Raw genomic sequence first — 19,277 nt, forward strand, 5'->3', positions numbered from 1 at the left:
ATGACACTACATTGAAAATGAAATATAATAAAAAGAACAGAGATCCTTTTTGTAATTTTCAGAGGGCAAGTTACCAAGTGCTTTACAGGGTAGAAGCAAAGCAAAACTATTTACAATAAAACATAAAACAAGATAATTCTGGACATAGTAAAACACTGCAATACTGTAGAAATATGACAACAAATATGATCTAAAAATACACTGCTGCATAAAATGATTTCCTGACAATCATCTTGTAATAGTATGTTTGTTTGTTGCGTAATTATGGATAAAAGTCATCAAAATGTCAAATGGCTTGCCACAGTCTAATCAAATATTCCCAGAGCTGCTGATCAGTTCACCGAATTTCATGCAAACATATTTATAAAGCTGTCAGGTATCCTGCAAAAAGTCAAACACCCTCAGTTAAAACTGATCCTCTCTGAAAAACATTCCAAGCACTACTTGTTTGTGTTTCATCATAAGGTTGAAGAGACTGTTTCTATGAAAATGTTGTTATGAGAACATTTCATCAGGCCATTACAATAGAGTCCTCGAACAGTCAAAAGACACACTAATGAGTACAGCATAATGTAATTTGTTCCCATCATCTCTGTTGCACAGCAAACAAACTTCATGTCCTGCTGAAAGACATTAATGACACCAGTGCCCCTGACATGAGTCTAGTTGAGCAGTAGTGCAATGGACCCTGCAGCCCCAAAAGACCCCCCAGCCACCATTACAAAGATAGACAAGATACCTCCAACTGCAAACATGGCTGGTTATTTCTGTTTCTTGGTGAGCAACTTTCATTCCAGTGACTGGGCATCAGCTTAGAGTGTAGTGTTTGTATAATACATCCAACCCAGAAATCACCACTGCTCAGTCAGATTAAAGAGCAAGCACATGAGGACAATACACACGGGTGGTGTAAGACCTGCTTTGAAACACCTGCACTTACGTATGAGCCCACATACTGGCATTAAGATGACTGTTACTTGTTTGTTTACTCTATCAAACAAACCAGCTCCAGCACATGCTCAGGTGGGTGGGGTTTAGCTGAACTGATGATGGAGGCAGTGGGCAGGACAGACTTGTGGCTGGAGCTTGTCTGTCTTTTGCATGTTGTACTCGACCCTGATCAAACTGTGACCCCTCCGGCCTGTGCTCTCCCATATCTCTCCCATTCACAGCGAACGTGCTCTTCGCTCGGGGGTTCAACTCAGGGATGTCCACTTAAAAGGACAGTACGATTGAGATAGATTCTATAAATGATATTTTGACCTAGGGGTCTCAGACTCGTGTCCCCCACAGAGCACAAAAAGTAAGTAAGTAAGAACACAATATTTTCTCCCCTCAGTTAGAGTGTTGAACTCTGAGGAACCAAGACCTTGAGCCTGGTCGCCTGACGTCATTCCACTAGACTGACCCTGTGCTCTTGGAAAACACACTTGTTGTTTTCTTTGTTGCCACTTTCTGGCAGTTATTTAAACACAGAACAGGGAGAAACCCTCTGCGATCATGGGCGTTGTATAGCCTTGAAAATTTGTTTCTTTTTTTTAAGCATGCCATTCATACATAGACTGTGTATAACATAATTGGCCTTAACGTGTCAACCCTTTGATAAACATAGCCGTTATGTAATGTGTTTGTGTGTATATGAATCCCTGTGCGTATGTAGCCTGTAAAATGTGATTTCAGCCTCCTGGACATGTGTGTCTGGTTGCAAGACATGCAGAATGTGCTGTAAGTAGATTTGAAAGATTAGGTTTCTCATGAATGCGCTTTTCCAGGATTTGTTTGTTGAAGTCAGATAACCTGCACTGTTGCTGCACATTAAACTCTGAGTAATGACCAACACCACTGCTGACAGAATCAGTTTTCCTGTAAATATGACTACGAGCTTATGTTGTGTAGATAGACAATCACATAGCTGAGTTTTGTTTTGCTATGCAAAGAAAAAAATACTTCCCAAACACACTATTTCTTCCAGGGATTTAATTCCTGGAATTACTACATTGTGTCAGGGGAAGGTTTTGTTGGCTCTATAGACTCCAATATCCACAAAGTGCTGCCAATTGGTTGAAAACACTCCTTAATTTTTCTCCTGTGGTAGCTGGCAGGGATTTCATTTTGTACCGTAAAACAAGAGGGAGAGGAGGGAGAAAAACTAGAAATACAAGTACAGGTGTGTGACGTACCGTATTTGCTACAGTAAGCAGGTACAAGTCTGGAGGATGTCCCTTGCAACAATGGTTTAATGTGAGGGTTGAGACTATGATTCATTGCCTGAGATTATGGTTTGCCAGAGGCCTTTTTGTTTAGAAAAACAACAGCTCCATGCAGACTAAAACCACTTTGGACAGGTACAGACGCATTTGGTAGCTTGTAGGATGGATCATAGAAAACTGTCATTCAAGATGTAATTCTACAGAATGTATGGAAGGATGCACAGCTCTTACACACCCACACATTTCGCATCTGACAAAATGGACTCTGCATAAGCACAATTTACATTTTTTGTCAGGGAAATGACTTGGATACATGTAGATGTTTTCATTGTGATTGATTGGGTGTCTCAAATTCACCATAAGGTGCATTTTGTAGCTGTTTTGGAGCTTTTGATTGTATCACACGGTCGTCATCAGCAGATGGAATCGTGTCACTTTTCATATGATTGTATATGTTCAAATTTCTAAGACTTTAAAGACTTCTTATCCATGTTGGCTTAAAGCAATAGTTCAAACTTTAAGGAAAGACGTTTATTTGCTTTCTTGCTCAGAAGTTGAAGAGAAGAAATATCAATCGTGTATAGAATAAATATGAAGTTACAGACGGTAGCAGCTTGACACAAAGACTGGAAACACGGCTCTGTTGTTACCTTTGGCTCTGTCCAAAGGTAACAAGCCCCCCCCCCCCCCCCCCCCCCCCCACTGCCAGTACCTCTAAAGATCACTAATGTTAAACATGTTATATCTTGTTTGTTTAATCTTTACAAAAATCTAAATCTGTGCTGGAGGCGGAGGCTTCAGGAAGATACTGGTCCAGTCTTTATGCTGAGCTAAGCTGCTGGCTCCAGCTACACATTTACAGAGAGTATTATTAATAGTGATCTAACTCTTGGCATGAAAGGAATATTTCTCAAAATGTTTCACCAATCATTTAAGGGTTAAAAATGAACTTTTAAGTCAGGGTTAAAAATGAACTTTTAAGTTTCAAGCTGTTTTTCATATTGTAGTGAAATAAATGAAAACCACTGGATACCTGGAAGATCCTATTTTAAGCATTAAACAGGTTCTTTCAAATGGAGCAGTTTACATTTACTTTATATCAAACTGTCATTGGTCTTTCCTTGAATCAACTCTTTTGGCTTTAGTCTGGGACTCCCAACATGCCTGAGAATAAGTCCAGGTGGACGGGTTGTTGTCCTTGTTTTTAAATGTAAAGTTTAGAGAGAGTTTGGATGTGTTTATTCTTGGGTCTGGTAGATTTGTAGATAACATCCGTATGTGATCTCACTCAACATAACAAAGCCGCAGCGCCGAGAATCAGACGTAAACTGTTTGAACTGGCACTGAGATTGACATGTGATGCCAACATGAAAACAGAAAATGTTTGTCTGCTTTATGGAGATTATTCGACGCAGCCGTCTGATCAAACTGTGGCCTTAATTAGTCTGGACAGTCAATTATGTCATCAAATTTAATAACATCTAACCTGTAACTCCTTGAAAATGTAGATTTGCAGTATACAACCACCAGAAATATAACCCTGAGTGATCTTAGCATAAAACATACTTCCCATATCAACATGTCTCTTCATATGACTATTGGCAGTCCTCCTGTGGCACAGAGAGAGGACAGTTTATGCTTGAGGCTGAAGGACTGCAAAGTATGCCACAATACAGAAGTTGCTTCAAGTTTAGCCAAGTGAAAATGAAAAAGAACACTCTTATGCACTTATGCACACATAATATTAAACTTTACACAAGAATTCTTCTGAACTTTTAGCAGGTCAGTTTACCCATAAAGAGGGTGTTCCTCGTATCATACCAACAGTCAAACTCAGTCAACTCAGATTCCTTGAAAAAAAAAAAAAGAGTTACATATCACTGCAGATTCCTGTTCAAGTGTACCATTGGATGAAGACATTACGGGGGTAATCATTTACAGGGAAAGAAATTCTAAGCTGCATTAGACGACATTTACTGCTAACTTTTACCTGACCAGACAACACTACTTGCCCATTAGAGCGTGCAGTGGAAGAAAGCACGCAGGGTGTTACGTTGCTGATGATGCATAAATGAAGGAAATTGGTGTAAACTTGCTGCTAAAGGCCTAAACCAAAACAAATGAGCTAAACCTGACCAACACAGTGTCTCATTTAATCAGCTCGTTTATATTACAACTACTGAGCTTGTGAGTCGGTTTTGGACGTACTGTTTGTGAACTCCTGCTGTGGAACAGAAGGCTCCATTCAGATTACTGATGTATATGTCAATAAGAAGGGACACAGAGGTAAATGTATAGTTAATTGTTCCAGTACAAATTTCAACAGCAAACTCCTGTTTTCAACTTTCATTATTCAGCTGGCTGCAGACCAGTGCAGCCACACTCAAAATCAGGGCAGAAAAAACAAATCTCAAAACCTTTTAAAATTGTAGCTTTTATATGTGTTTCTTCACTCCTAGTATTACATTCAATTTAATTTTATCTATTAATTCTATTGATTTTTTTTTGTACATTTGCTTGCCTATTTTGTTAAAGTGAAAGTTCTTTTGTCAATGATAGAAAACGCAAACTAAAACAACCTGGTTGAGCATTTATCAGAGATAATCAGAGAAAAAAGTGCACAGACCTGATTAAACTAATTACAAATCCTCTCCACCACTTAACCATGAAATATGAAACTAATATCTTACAAGAGTTTCTTTTTGATGATACATCTAAACTGTGTGAGACATTGTTCTCTTGATGCAGTTTGTCACATCTTATCTGTCCTCTGGTTACTCCACCTTTATCAGCAGTCCCCACATGCTCCTGTCTCTCAGTGTGAGGTAAAATGAGGATTATTTGTTTTGGGCAGGTGCGTTTTTGGTAACACTTTAAAATACAGCCTGCAATCCACAATGCAATTTACACTATAAATCACGGGCCATATTTTCTTACTGGATTGATGGTTATGATGGCTTTTTATTATCACATGGGCCAACTGGTCATTCATTCTAGTTTCTTTTCAGTGTCATGACTGGAGCTACAGCACCAGGCCAGTAGGACAGCTGTGATGTGTCTTGCCAGCCAGTTACATCATCCCTAAACAGACATGTGTTATCCACCCCAGCATAAGGTCAATACTCTTTCACAAAGCTTTGTAGATAAATTTCTACATGTAGGAGAGCTTTTAAGTATCTTGAGAGAAGGCAGAGGACTGAAATGGAGCTTCACCAGAGAACAGTATTTGCACCATCTGGTGAAATCCAGTTATTGACATCAAATTTCACAATAAAAGCAAATGTCAAGTGCACAGTTTGAACTTCAAACCCTCCAAAGGAAAAGGTTGTCCGAACATGTGTTGTTATCCCCATTTGTACCACTCATTACGTTCTGCCCTTCTCTATGACAGCAGGCATTTCACCACACCTTCAAGTGAGCACAAGAGAAATAACTACAAACAATTATAGATACTATGAATCACAAATACAAAGGCAGCTACACATGACAAACAAAAAAAATAACAACATTGTATTTGATAATTGGTAGCACATGTCAGCATTTAAAAAAGTCTGGACAACAGACTCCGGCAGGCCACTTAGAGAGGTACAACAAGGCCAGGAGTATAAACACAACCAATTAAATAACATGGTGAGGGGAAACAGCTAAATTCATGTCAACAACCACAGAGAAACTGTATTCAAATAAAAAATTACTGTCACAACTTCACCCTAACCCTTACTGACTCATGAGAAGGGATTTCAACATCGTTTGCATTGCAAAAACCTACAAAATCTCAGAATGCTCAAGTCTTTAATCAACCTTGAAATAAGATGCAGTTTATGAGGTGTCTTATAAAGAGTTCAAGCTTTATATGTTGGCATTTTGTAGCAAATGTTTTCAATTGAAAAAATCTGCATGTATATGCAGCATGAATGCAAACATTTTAATAATCTGAAAAGGTTATATATTTATCAGCTAATGATGACAAAATAACAGGCAATGAATCAGACAGCAAATAAATGAAAATTCCATTCACCACTGCACATCTGCCTAATTTATTACGATTTAATATGTGAGCAGTGCACCAGTGTCAGAACACATAAAAGCCATGCATATCCTCAAAACAAACAGACAGGCAAATTAAACATTATTTGTTTTCACTTATCTCTTTAAAATGTTAGATATGAAGCAGCTGACCTTGATGAATAATGAAAGATTAATAAACATGTTTCTCTGGAGACTCTGCTGCTGTGGGCAGACGGGCCAAGAGCAACACAACCAGCAGCATCTTATCCTGTAATCTGCTTCACAGAGGACGACACAGATACTCTGTGGTCTCCCATCTCAGATATAAATTACACTTATGAATCAGAAATAGGAACCAAATCCTGTTGACTTAAGTTAGTAAGAAGGGAAAAAAACATAACATGTAAATACATAGTTTGTATTTAAATGACAAGGAAAAAATTGAGCCATGGGAAAGTAAAAACTCTGCTAGAAGCAGATGGGGCTTTTAAGGGCCCCGTGGCCTGATGGGGGACTGTATAAAAGGCAGCACCACGACAGAGGAGGGGGGCGGGCTTTTACGGGCTCCATGGCTGGGTGGTTGGGGAGCCGGTCCAGCTCCCATCATGAACCCCTTTTCATCTCTGGACATGTATAAATGAAACCGCGAGCCAAGTGGGTGGCTGGGTGGCTGGGGAGCTTCTGCACGGCAGCCAGCTCCCAGGCACCCTGACGGATCAAGCCATACAGGGCCCATAGGAGAGAGACTCTATTGGGCAAAGGTTCCCATAGTGGTTGCCAAGGAATTGTAGTCTCTCCCATTCTTTTCTAATGACCGGTCACTTTTGACCGGAAGCACCGAGAGTGTACAAAAGTTGAATAAAACACACAAAATTGTATTCAAATTAATACAATTTATTTTGTGTGTTGTCAAAGAGTCTGACATCAGTCTGATCAAATTAACTAAATTTTTCAGTGATAAAACTCTTAAATCGCTCAAATTTGACCAGAACACAACATGAGGGTTAATAGACTTCACACATGCACCTGAAATGATGGCCAAAAACATCTGACAACAACAGGAAATGTAAACACTCCTTTTGCTTTCAAGCCAGTGATTTTAAATTGACCTTAAGGATCAGAAGCTCACAGAGAGTTATTTCTTTTTTACTGGAGAGCTAATTCATTGTTTACAGCTTTTACGTGTTTAAAACTTTACCACTAGGAAATAAAAATCACACATAGCCTACACACAAAAAAGCGAAGCAAAGTGATGTGAAGGTTCATCAGTAGGACAATGAGAAGGTTGCAGAGCTTTTCTTCATGGCAATTACAACTTAAAACTTTTACACTTTAAACTTAAAAACACCAAACTTTCCACATAAATCTCCCTCATGCCCCATCTTTTAATTGAATTCTGTTAAATGAACAAATGACAAAGGGTAAAAAATCAAATCATCAGTGTTTTCCAGAAGCAACTATCATTTACTCCTCACTCCGTTAGCATGCTAATGTTTAGCAAGCTAATGGTTAGTTACATCTGGCAGTTGCTGGATGTAAATATTTAGTTACAACAAATGTCCATGTAAAAACCTATTTGTGTGGTGCAACCTGTTTTAATTCAGTGACATGTAAATAGGCTATCCACTGACATTAAACACTTATCTGCTGTTTTCAAGGTCAAGTGTCAGGCTCAGTGTCAGGAAGTGGTCAGAAATTACCATATTTTGATATTTAGAGAGGACTGAATATGAGCAATGATATCTCCTAACAGCTAAATTACCTTTCTAATGGTTATAAAAGAAAATACTGATTATAAGTGAAGAGCTGCTCTCAAAAAAGCAGTCAGAACGGAGCCTCGAGATCACAATGGCTCTTGTTTCAGCACTTTGTGCCCCTCATTCATCCTGGACTGCATACCAGGCTGTTTCCCAAGATCATGCTCTGAATACTGAATAGCTGCAACATAATGTGGAATGAATGCATTATGTGCACTACCACAACGGCATTTTCTTCTCCAGAGATCTATTATCTTATCTTTCTCCAGATTCTAAACAAGCTAGGCTATATTCTACTTGCCAGTTAACGCATGCTGTTTTTACTAATGAACGCTGTTCATGTATAAGCTGATGTTGCGCTCTCATGTTGATATTTTAACTTTTTAAACAAACACAAAAAATGCACTTTGTGTCTATTGGTACATTTACCTGGATCTGTACTACATGATTTATGTTTTCCTTAGTGAACGGAAATGTTTCTGGTCGCAAATACATTCCCTTCTGTGCACAGAATTTGGTTTTCTCTAGATGGACTATCAGCAAATAATTCCTGTATGCAATACCCCTTTGATTTTCCCCTGTGAGAAAACCAAAGATGCTTGTGACAGACACACACACACACACAGACAACTGCAGGCAGAGAGGAAAAGGAGTGGGAGGATGTGATGGTAAGATCTGTCCCCAGCTTTCCCTTCTTTTTGCTTACATGAGGTCACCCCACCATCAGGCTTAACAATTGATGTGTGCATATGTTCCAATAATGATATCATCCCAGAGTCCATAACAGAAAAACAGTAAATGAGAGACAGCATGTCTGATACAAATGAAAATGGAAATCAGTTTTATTGTGACAGTTTACTTATATTAGCCCCCATTAAGTTCTCTAAAAACAGAGCAATATGTATCACACAAGCACACAGTAATTGATAATATACAATAGTGACTGGTGAAACAATCAGGTATAATGTTGACAATGTCGATATTTTGCAATTTCAGAGACACAAAACTTTTTGATCTCCTAAGTATACACAATCTTAATGTACATACTCGAGGGACAGTTCGGTAATCTTGATTCAGCTCCATTGTCAGTGTCTTTAAGCCTGCTGAGCTGCAGCCTTGGCAGCCAACCTCTCCTGTTTCTCCTGATTGGCCTTCTCTCTCATTTCCTTCTCTCTCTGGATTAGCTGCCTCTTCTCAGCCTCCCAGGCCTGCAATTGGATCTCGTACTGCTCCAGGTCTGGTTTCTCCACAGCAGACAGGTTCTGTTGGGCCAGCGCAGTCACTAAATTCAGGAAGGAGGTAGAGTCCACTTTACCCTCAGACTCCAGTTGGCTGCTCAGTTCCTGGAGAGGCAGGGAAACAAGGAAAGGTTGAAAGCACCAAACAGTGACCTCATTGCTTCATTTAAATAACACTGGGGAAACCCTCCAAACCAGTGAACTCTATTCATTAAATTTCAAAAGCTCAGGCTTCTCTGAAAACACTCCTAAATCCAAAACAGAGATGGATTATCTGGAGTCACAGTCAAGAAAAATGTTAAGGTTTGGATGTTCAAATTAAGAAATCTGAGTGTACACTTCACCTTTAGAAATTAGTGCTTATAAAAGGCTTTAAAGGACTGTTCCAGCTTATAATCGTTTGACCACTGTTAACATTAAGGAATGTTTTTGTGTGTGGGTACATGTTTGTTTGCTCTTGTAAATGCAGCTGGTTTAGCCACTGGTTTCACATTATGTCACAATTCGTTGATAAATATACTAATGTGCCAACAAAGGCAGGGAAGAAGAAGGCTGCAAGCTAGTAAACATGGATGAAAATGCTTTATGAGGAAGGACATGCATCCGACACATTTGTTAGAAAAAAACAAAATGCAACTGTGTGAGTAACAATGAATGTAAGCGGAAACTCCGCAGGGCAACTTTAATAGAAAGGGTGGTATGGTGAAAACAAATGGTCCTTTAAAAAAAAAGAGAGAAAAGTTTCCTCTGCATTTGACAACAGAGCAAAGCAGGATATAATCTTAAGCTGACAAAACAATAACAGGCTGAACCATGCCTGCTGAAATCGCTGTTTAATTGTTATCATGGAGATGGTCCAACCAGCAGAAAGCACAGCTCACGGGCAAGTTACAAAGGTTTAAAAGCTCACTGCTGCAAACCATTTTCCAAAGCAGACTATTGGTTTTTAGATTGCCTGATAAACATCTTTAGTCATCCCCCAACACGGTAATTTAGCTAAGACTGTTTTAAATCTCTTTCTTGATTGTGTGTTATGTTACTGTTAGTACACAATTAACTAAAAAAGCCCTCAGTATGCTGCCTACTCAAATTTCACTCTCAAAAATCTGCCCCATGACAGGAAACGCTATTTATCACGTTTACATTTCGCCCTGACTAGGAAAAGTGATGTAAATTAGGTTGCTGCTACAAACATAAACACACCAGTGAGCAGTGAGCGACAAACACCCACCTTGAATCTGCTGGCATACTGGGGTAGCTTAGCCTGCTCAGCCTGATCATCTTCATCTAGGGTTTCTTCTTTCTTGTTCTCCTCACCTCCTGACTCCTCTCCAGAAGAGTCAGAGTCTGAGGTAGAAGACAGTTCCTGCAGCAAGTCATTCATGCAGTCCAGCTGAGAACAAATGAAAATGAATGTTAGGAATGCAGAAGGATTATTATTCTTCTATCTATTACGTTTGCAAAATTAATATAAAGTGTTCTGAAATAGGTGTTACTGCCAGAAAAGTCCAATTTATTTGTTCTTTATTAAATTACATGAGCAAAAGTTTTATATAATTTTAAGTTTTGAAGAAGATGCAGTTCCTTATTTGAACAGCTTACAGAACAGGCATGTAATGATGAAAGAGGTTGAACACCTTACTTGACAACTCGCCTCTTAATCTTCGGTAGAGGTAAGATTAACTGTGACCTGAGGCAGCAGTCACCAGCACCTTCAACTGAGATGTAATATTTCCTCTCTGTCCTACTGTGTTATCTGCTCTGTCTACCTTATTGCCCTGGCACTGTCTGACACACAGGCCTTTTAGTTCCTGTTGCAGTGACTCTCACAGACATGCTCAGCGCTCCAGGCTCTTCAAAATCTCATTAGATGTGGACAAAGCTGAACTATTGAACTGGACAGGGCAGGCTAGATTAGAGGGGGGCTACACCTGACTGTGTGTGCGTGCATATATGTAAAAATAACAACAATATGACAGCATGTGTGTTCCATCTCAATAGATGAAGAGTGTTTGTGTCATACACCCCACCTGGAAAGTAACAAGAGCCAGTCTTTACTGTGCATGTGTGGGTGTGTGTGTGTGTGTAATGCTGCTTTGTAGAACCATGATCACTGTTTCAGACTATGCAGACTATGTGGCATTTTCATTTTAAATACAGAAGCCCATTTGTAAGAAAGTTTAATCCAGATTAATCTCACAGCAATGATCTAGCACTTATAAGGTTAAATATGTTTATTTGACGTCAAACCCACAGTCAGCGGAGAAGATTGATAACATAGGTCCAGATGAGTGCAGGGAGTAATGCTGTCTGGCATGGCGGGGTGTTTTGCTTGTTGAATGTATTTCTACATCTTACAAGCTTGAATGATTACTGACCAGTGTGATGTTGGTGTAGGATATGTGTAGCCAATCTCAGGACAAAGGGAGCTAAGCTAGGCTAAATGCCTTCCACCTTCCCAAAAGCCACCATTTTGTCATGCTTTCTGTTGTGGAATCATATTGCTCCATGCAACTTCTTCATTCCCAGTACTGATTCTGAATCTGTAATCTAAATCTGTTCTGCTTAATAAGGTAAGCATTGGCCCTGATACAGATCCAGGGCACTAGATCAGTACACCCTGCACTAGATACAATAGCAAGCTAGTCCTACATCCAATAGTCACCTAGGTTTTGTTAATGACAGAGTTAGTACTATGCCTATACTTACCTTACTTATATACCTACCACACACATAAACAAAATAAAATACTCCTTTGAAGTTTTATTTTCCTTACTTTCCTTACTAAGTTTTATGTCCTTACTGTGTCTTTGGACAGCTTGATGTCACCAGAAGCAGCAGCCACTCTCTCCATGACAGCCAGTGCTTGGCCCAGATATCCACGAGCCCAGAAGAGAGGCATTCCTTTGAACACGGCATGTATGCCCTTTAAAATCTCCACCTTGCCTGGATGGGAAAAGAAGAGGAGAATAAATGAGACAGGCAGCATAATGAGAGAATGCTGGAACTATCAATCAAGTAAAAAAACAAAAAAATAACTGCATAGTGGGGGAAGAAACTCAAATACACACCTAGGAGAGCATTGCCAAGTAGCTGAGCGCTGAGGCCAACCGTGTTTTCTTGTTTCAGTCCACAGATGAACAGCGATGCCCCCAAAGCCCGCTCCTCTGACACCTGAACACAGGCAGCAACAAGTGCAGGTTTTTCATTTGGAAGAATATTGGTTAGTCCTGATACAACATTCACACACAAATGACTTTCAGACATCTGTTTTTCCAAAACAAATGAATAGCACCCACATACACCACTCACAACATCAGACTTTACTGTAGTAAAGTAGTAAAGTACCCAAAGTAATGTAAAATATTTCCATGGGTAAGAATATTATGGTATCATTTGTTTTTGTAACACCTCCCATGATGTAATGGCTGCTGTTTCACTCACTGTGAGTTGTGGTCTTGTTGCTAGGTAACTGCCCAGAGCGTACAGGGACAGGATCTGTGTGGAGGGAAGGTTGAAGGCCTCCTGAAGCATCACCTCTTCAACCACAGAGCACGCACCTGCACAGCAAAAACATTGTGTCACCAACACATGTAAATATATGATATTCTTGTTCTGATTCTATAACTATTTGTTGTCAATATTACAGCAATTTCATCTTAAGGATCATAAAACTGACAGCACAGTTTAGCTCACTGCACCCTGGTCATCATTTATGAGGTTTAAGGATAAATATGGTGTTATTCTATATTTTTGTTATCGACAAATCCCATGAAAAGACCAAAACCAACAATAGCCCTTTTTCCATCCATATTTTAAACACATTTTCATCCACTACTGTTAACTGTGTAACATTAGATAGATTAGATTAGATAAACAGTTGGTAGATGTTACTCAAACAGGAGTAAATAGTGCATTTGTTGAGGACTATTTTCAGCTGTGGTTTAAGACACACTTGGCTCTGTGAGTGAGTATTTATAGCAGCAGGACAGTGGCTGTAGAATTGCCTCTAAATAAACTGAAGTGACCACATTCATTGTAATGAAGGAACATGTCACCCAGTGCAACAGTGTGGCTCACTGATGTGTTTTTAATAGTTTTTGAACAAGAATGAAACACAATGGCACAGAGCAGTAAGAAACATCAGGTTTTAGTTATTTGTCAGTAGGATCAATTCAGTGTTGGATTTGGTCTTTTCATGGGATTTGCTGATGATATAAAAATATAGAATATGTCCTTGAAATGTCCTTCAGAGTAATATAACAACATTGGATTTGAGCTACAGTACTGAGGAGATATTGTAAATAAGCACTAAAACAGTAAATTCAGCATTTTTTTTCAAATGTAATCAAAACTTCACCATACACCTGAAAGCACTGTAATACCAACAATACGCCTTCACTTGTTGAGAAATGACATATTGTTTACTGTCTAGTGTTATTATAGAAAAATAATCAGGCTTCCTCTTTACCTCTGTCTTTTACAAACAAGGAAAGACATGTTTGAAATCTTGTAGTGATTTGTCAGTCTGTTCCCACTGCTGGCAATATTCAAAGTCAACAAGAATGTGTTTGGAAACCTGCAGGGGCTTGTACCTTATTTCAGGAGTCTGTCTGAATGTTATTTTTACCTAAATCTTTGCTTGGAAACACATTCTAAATAGTCTTACTTTTAAAGTCTCCATCCTTAATGTAAGAATCTATGAGAAGGTTGAAGGTGAAGTCATCTGGGAATATTCCATACTGGACCTACACACACACACACACACACACACACACACACACACACACATTTTTAATATTTGCATCACATGTATTGAGCACTGACTGTTGACACGATTTGGTAAAGACAGTGTATATCACACATAATAATACAAAGTGCTGATTCCTTACACATCACTGACAATGAGAGCTTTAATCTCACAGTGAAATGACACCAATCAAAACAACTACAGAGGCAGCCATATTGACTGAGTATATGCCGCTTTACCTCACTGTAAACACGTCATTGGCTAGTTGACGTCTTTGCTTTTGGAATAATTCAGTGATTCCCAGATACTAACACTCATTCCCAGTACACATGCTGGGCTGAAAATGTCAAACATGTTTGATGTTATTTGTGCTGCTCAGATCAGTTTGAAAATGCATCTGGGTTGTTAAGAGTGGATCTTTAATCAGTCACAAATCAGGTAACTGCAGCTGTCAGCCCTGATCAGGAGCCTCTGATCAGATTTCCCCTCTGATATTGCAGATGAGCCTCATCTACATTACAGAAGGAATATAGTGTGATGTGTACCTTGTTTTTAAGTGTGTACAGGGCCTTCTCCCCGGCCCCATACTTTAGACACTGTCTGATCCAGCTGTGAATGGTCCAGTCTCGCAGGTACCAACAGTTTGGACTGTGGCGAAATCTGGAAGGATATTTTAAAAAAAAGGAAAGAAAGAAAACACATGAAGGTTTATTTATATGTGGGTCATAGGTCTGTTTTATTAAGGAGCAAAGCCACAGGAAAGATGTGAGGAAGAGAAGAGATGAAATGTGACCACATTTAAATGTCACAAATCTGTGGAACTATTTTAGCTGCTGAAACAGCAGAAGAGTTTGAAAATTTAACAGCTTCATCCTAAAAAACAACTGAAATACAAAAGTCCAAACACACAAAAGTTGAATATATTAACAATCATAATTACTTGTTATAAAGTGGAAATGTAGTTATTTCACTCTTACTTGATGATGAAAATGAATGTGCCCTGAACAAGGGTGCATTTGGGAAATATACTGAATCTTGTAATCACAAAAATGGGTGCAGATTCCAGAGGAAGGAGTAAACAGGAAAGGTCTGGAGTTGCCCCGAACAAAGAAAAGCATGTGACTGAATATAAACCAAAACAGACAAACCAAACAGACAATTCATTCCAAGAAAAGCACACAAGCTGGTACCAAGGACCAAAAACCAAGGAAGCAGAAAATATCTGACACAGAAATGCAGATACAGAAAGAGTAAAAGTGATTCCCCTTACTTGTAAAGGTAGTACTCTGCTTGATCAATTTCCTCCCGGGATGATATATTGTCAACAAACTAAAACACAAACAGAACATATAAATAGTTACTGAAAATATTGTCCTGACTGCCATATAATTAAAACTTTTTTGCTCCTTTAACAGTGACAGGTTTACCACAAAACAAATTAAATATAGTCCATTTAAATCTGGGTGCATCTTACCCGTGACACAGACAGAGAACTAACTGGGAGATTCCTGTCATATGTCCTGTCCATAGTGGCAGCCAGTTCAGCTGCGAGTTTAAAAAAAATCAGCAAGATTATTATACAGTGTACTATGTAATAAGCCAACTATTACGTCTATATTTTATAGTGTGGTGTACCAGTGTGACACACCTGTCTGATACAAAACAGCACTAACTGAAATTAATTCAGTTCTATCATCAAATGCTTCATCAGTTGTAATTTAGTTTTAGTACTATTGATTTTAATTTGAGTAGTAATTACAGCCACAATAATGAACAGTTATCAATCAGTGAATCACAAGGCTGCAGTGTTATACTGCCACCCAGTGTTGATCACATACACATACAGTAACATTTGATGCTCGACTTCTAAATACAGTTACTCATGCAACAAAAGGTTGTCTTCTTCTTCTTCTAATTTTAACATAAAATAACCTGCAATTAATATTTCTGGGTGTGGATATCTGTCAGCCACTTATGACATTTTATCTTGAGTGTTGAAGTGGTGATAATAGAAGTGCTAGATATAATTTTAAAATGTTCTCCGTTTGTGCTGTTATGATACTTTAATTTCATTACAAAAATCAAGACAATCCAGAAAAGCCCCTTTTCTACATAACAACACAAGCATTCATTTTGTCTTAAAAAAAAAATTATAAAACACAGCTAAGAGTCTGACCAGGCATTCAGTGCCAACTTTAAGTAACACTTTATATTTCAGCTTGTATCCAAAAAGTAAAGAAGTCTGATGTCCAGCCATAGATTATAGCACTCCTGATAAAAACATCCTGTGTAACACAGAAATGTGTCCTCCTCCTGCCTGGATTTGGAAGACACAAACCGGCGTATCCTTTGTAGCCTCGAGTTCGGAGGAAACCCACCCAGGTATGGGGATTACACGGTTTCTGTAGGATTAACCAGGTTAAATGTAGGGGCTTTTTATAAGGACTATTTAATACCACCGAAGTATAAAAGTATGACGGAGAATCCAGTTTTGATGTGGTGTTCCTGATAAAGTGCTCGCTGAGTGTAGATACCCCTGGACCTTATCCAGGTTGGAGACTCTTGTTATTATTTCTTGGACTGTCCGTTTTAGCTCTTACCCAGGTTCTGAGGATCCTTCTCCCTCGCGTCCCATACTTTGGGGTCACTGTAAGCTGCTGAGAGCAACCACCTCCTAGCTGCAAAAGACAAACACTGTCCATCAGGTCATTTAGAAACGAGCAACCACATGTAGGATAATTGGCTGTTTGTGAGCTGGTAAACATTTTCAGAAGCTTAAACGGCAGAAGGCTGTATGTTGAGACCTCAATGTTACAATGCACGATGTGTCTACCTGAAAGAGACGGAGACAAACGTTTAACTTTGACAGCAGCGGCCACACATCGTTTCACCACGGAGGAGGCCATCTTTGGACGATACCATTTCGTAGCAGGGGCGGGGGGAGTTCTGCGCATATCTAACGTTCCCTCACAATCACGTAAGAGGATCATACCAAAAGTGAGACTCGGTAAACTTAATGGGAATCTTGGGACTTTTAGAATTATTTCTTTGCTCAGAAAGCAATATTTTAAAATAATAATAAAAAAAATGTTCAATTTAAGTCAAATTCAGGCAGAAAACACTGACAAGTCCTCTCAGCTTTTTGTTCTTCTTTGGGGTGCCTGACATGTTATTTTAGCAAAACAACATTATGATGAAAGGATTGTAGGATTTTTGAGCTGATGCATTTGAGGATGGCAAATTTACTCTGAATGAACTGTAAGTGCTGTAGAAAATATTCACTTCCAGCTGAATATCCAATGATAGATAGATACAGATTGATTTACCTATGCTTTATTTTATTATTTATTATTTTCTTACCTTTACTCTATTTTTATTCATATTCATATATGTTGCATTTGTGGAGCAAAAGCCAATACATATTTTTTATATGCTTGCATTCTTGGGTAATAAAAAAAATCAGACATTAGAGGGTGCTGTTTATTTAAGGAGGAGACTGGCCAGATAAACAGGCAGAAGTGGAAGTGCAGGAGATTCACTTTGCCCTGTGGCACTGCATATAAAGCCATGAAAGGTCCCAGTGTTAGTTACTCAGCATGATGGATGGATGCTTCCTGAAACTTGTCAGGACATTGGATTTGTCCAGTCATGTTTAAAACATTACAGACAACCCTCAAAATAGGAACATGCCCTCAGAATAAAGCATGAATGTGACGGCACAATAAAAATATGGAGCTGAGATGTTGCAAAATTGAGTCTAGATATGTGTTAATTTGTCTGCGACTAGCAGGGCCATTGACCTGTTCTGTCCTCTCTCACCTCTCTGTCAGTGAGCCAGTGTTTTTGTTCTCTGTACAAGAGGACAGCCCTCAGCTATAATTACAGTGGGCTCCTTGGCTCTCGGTCAAAGGAGGTAACAGGTTGAGTCTGGGGTGGGACAGTTTTGTTAAACAAAACATGGAAGAATTTTAGCACCATCTCGTTTTCTCGCTGACCAACAAAACAGGAAGCCCTTACCTGAGCTGCACTAGAGAGCACTTACAGGAAGTAAACATTTCTAAACACACAAACTGGGGATACAGCTGTCTTTTCAGGAATATACCATGAATGGAGTCCAATATCTACTGTATTATTTGGATTTTTCCCTTTTGTTGGTATTGTATAAAATGTTAATCTTGCTAGAGGCAATACTGTAATATAAGTGGTGTGGAATTACCTTATATCAAAAAGCTAATCTTGGACTTGCTTCCAACACTAATCTCCTCATCTAAAAAGGTGTTTGTAAATGTGGTTCAGTGATGTGAAGTAAAGTATATGTTTTCATTATCTGAGTTACAGGCATCCCCTGCTTCCCTTTTTATTTCACCGCCATAATGTTATGTTGGACATTGGTATCTGAATAGGAACGTGTGACAGAAAGGCATGTGACATAAAAACTGCACTTTAAGAAATGTGAGAGAAATACATGACAAGAAGTCGTTTTGTTGGGGAATAATAGGCTAATTTGGTAGATTTGCTAAATACAGTCCATATACCATTTCCTGTGTGATCTGCATATAAAAGAAAATATTTGGAAAACAATTAACATAAATTGTAAAGTTTCTGATGTAAATGAGGCAGGACCCCCTTGGCTCTGTTGTTTTGGAATGTTTTTGGAAGAGATATTCTAACTCACTCTTCTATCTTCTTCTAACACTACACCTACTGCATATCGAACGTGCAGTAATTTTTTTCTGCTTACATAATATCTAAGTTCATTTTGGAGGGAATGAAACAGGATAGGTACCACCCTTTAACATAACAAAATAAGACATGAAGCCATCACCTTAGATTCTTTGAAACTGATGGATGTTTCTCACAGTTCTGACAGTTTATAAACACAATTGATCAAGCAATCAAGAAAATAATCAGCAGATTAAATGATAATTAAAATAATCATCAGTTGCAGTGTTACTGTACTTTAAAGCTTCTTTTGAGTGTGAATTACAAAGTTTGGGTGATTTGAGTTATGTCACCTAAAAATCACTTATTCATAAACTGTAACTTGTCACTGCATCATGGCTGGAATCAGTGTCTTAGTTATTGAAAGCAGAACATTAACAGTTTCTTACCACAGAGTTCCCATCACATCAGTATCTACCTGTTCTCCTGTGTGTATGGGTGGATTCTCATGGCCTCTAAAGTTTCAGTTCATTAAAAACACACAGGAGTGATAGAATTACTTTCTGAAACACCATCTTTCACTACGTCTCTGAGCTGTGATCAGTTATGCATGTTATTCTTCTCAGCTACAGAACATGGTGCTGCCGAAGGG

General features: G+C 38.8%; 1 protein-coding gene across 1 annotated transcript; it reads right to left on the reverse strand.

The window, feature by feature from the left end:
• Positions 1-8,799: 8,799 nt before the first annotated feature.
• mrps27 (mitochondrial ribosomal protein S27) lies at positions 8,800-16,879 on the reverse strand. The gene is made up of 11 exons (XM_041041377.1): positions 16,797-16,879; positions 16,564-16,641; positions 15,438-15,508; positions 15,234-15,292; positions 14,509-14,623; positions 13,883-13,961; positions 12,658-12,773; positions 12,285-12,387; positions 12,017-12,159; positions 10,445-10,606; positions 8,800-9,318 (listed from the first exon to the last, which is right to left on the reverse strand). Exons 1-11 carry the CDS (start codon positions 16,867-16,869, stop codon positions 9,070-9,072), a joined length of 1,248 nt encoding a protein of 415 aa, XP_040897311.1. The 5' UTR covers positions 16,870-16,879; the 3' UTR covers positions 8,800-9,069.
• Positions 16,880-19,277: the final 2,398 nt, after the last annotated feature.

The sequence above is a fragment of the Toxotes jaculatrix genome, chromosome 7, assembly GCF_017976425.1.
Source record: "Toxotes jaculatrix isolate fToxJac2 chromosome 7, fToxJac2.pri, whole genome shotgun sequence".
Taxonomy (NCBI): domain Eukaryota; kingdom Metazoa; phylum Chordata; class Actinopteri; family Toxotidae; genus Toxotes; species Toxotes jaculatrix.

Coding starts and splice junctions, on each gene's coding strand:
- mrps27 (XM_041041377.1), bottom strand. CDS start 16,869: ATGGCCTCCTCCGTGGTGAAACGATGTGTGGCCGCTGCTGTCAAAGTT. Junction 15,509..16,563: donor GAAGGATCCTCAGAACCTGG/GTAAGAGCTAAA, acceptor TTAAACTCGCAG/CTGAACTGGCTGCCACTATG. Junction 9,319..10,444: donor AGTATGCCAGCAGATTCAAG/GTGGGTGTTTGT, acceptor CTGCCTCTCCAG/GAACTGAGCAGCCAACTGGA.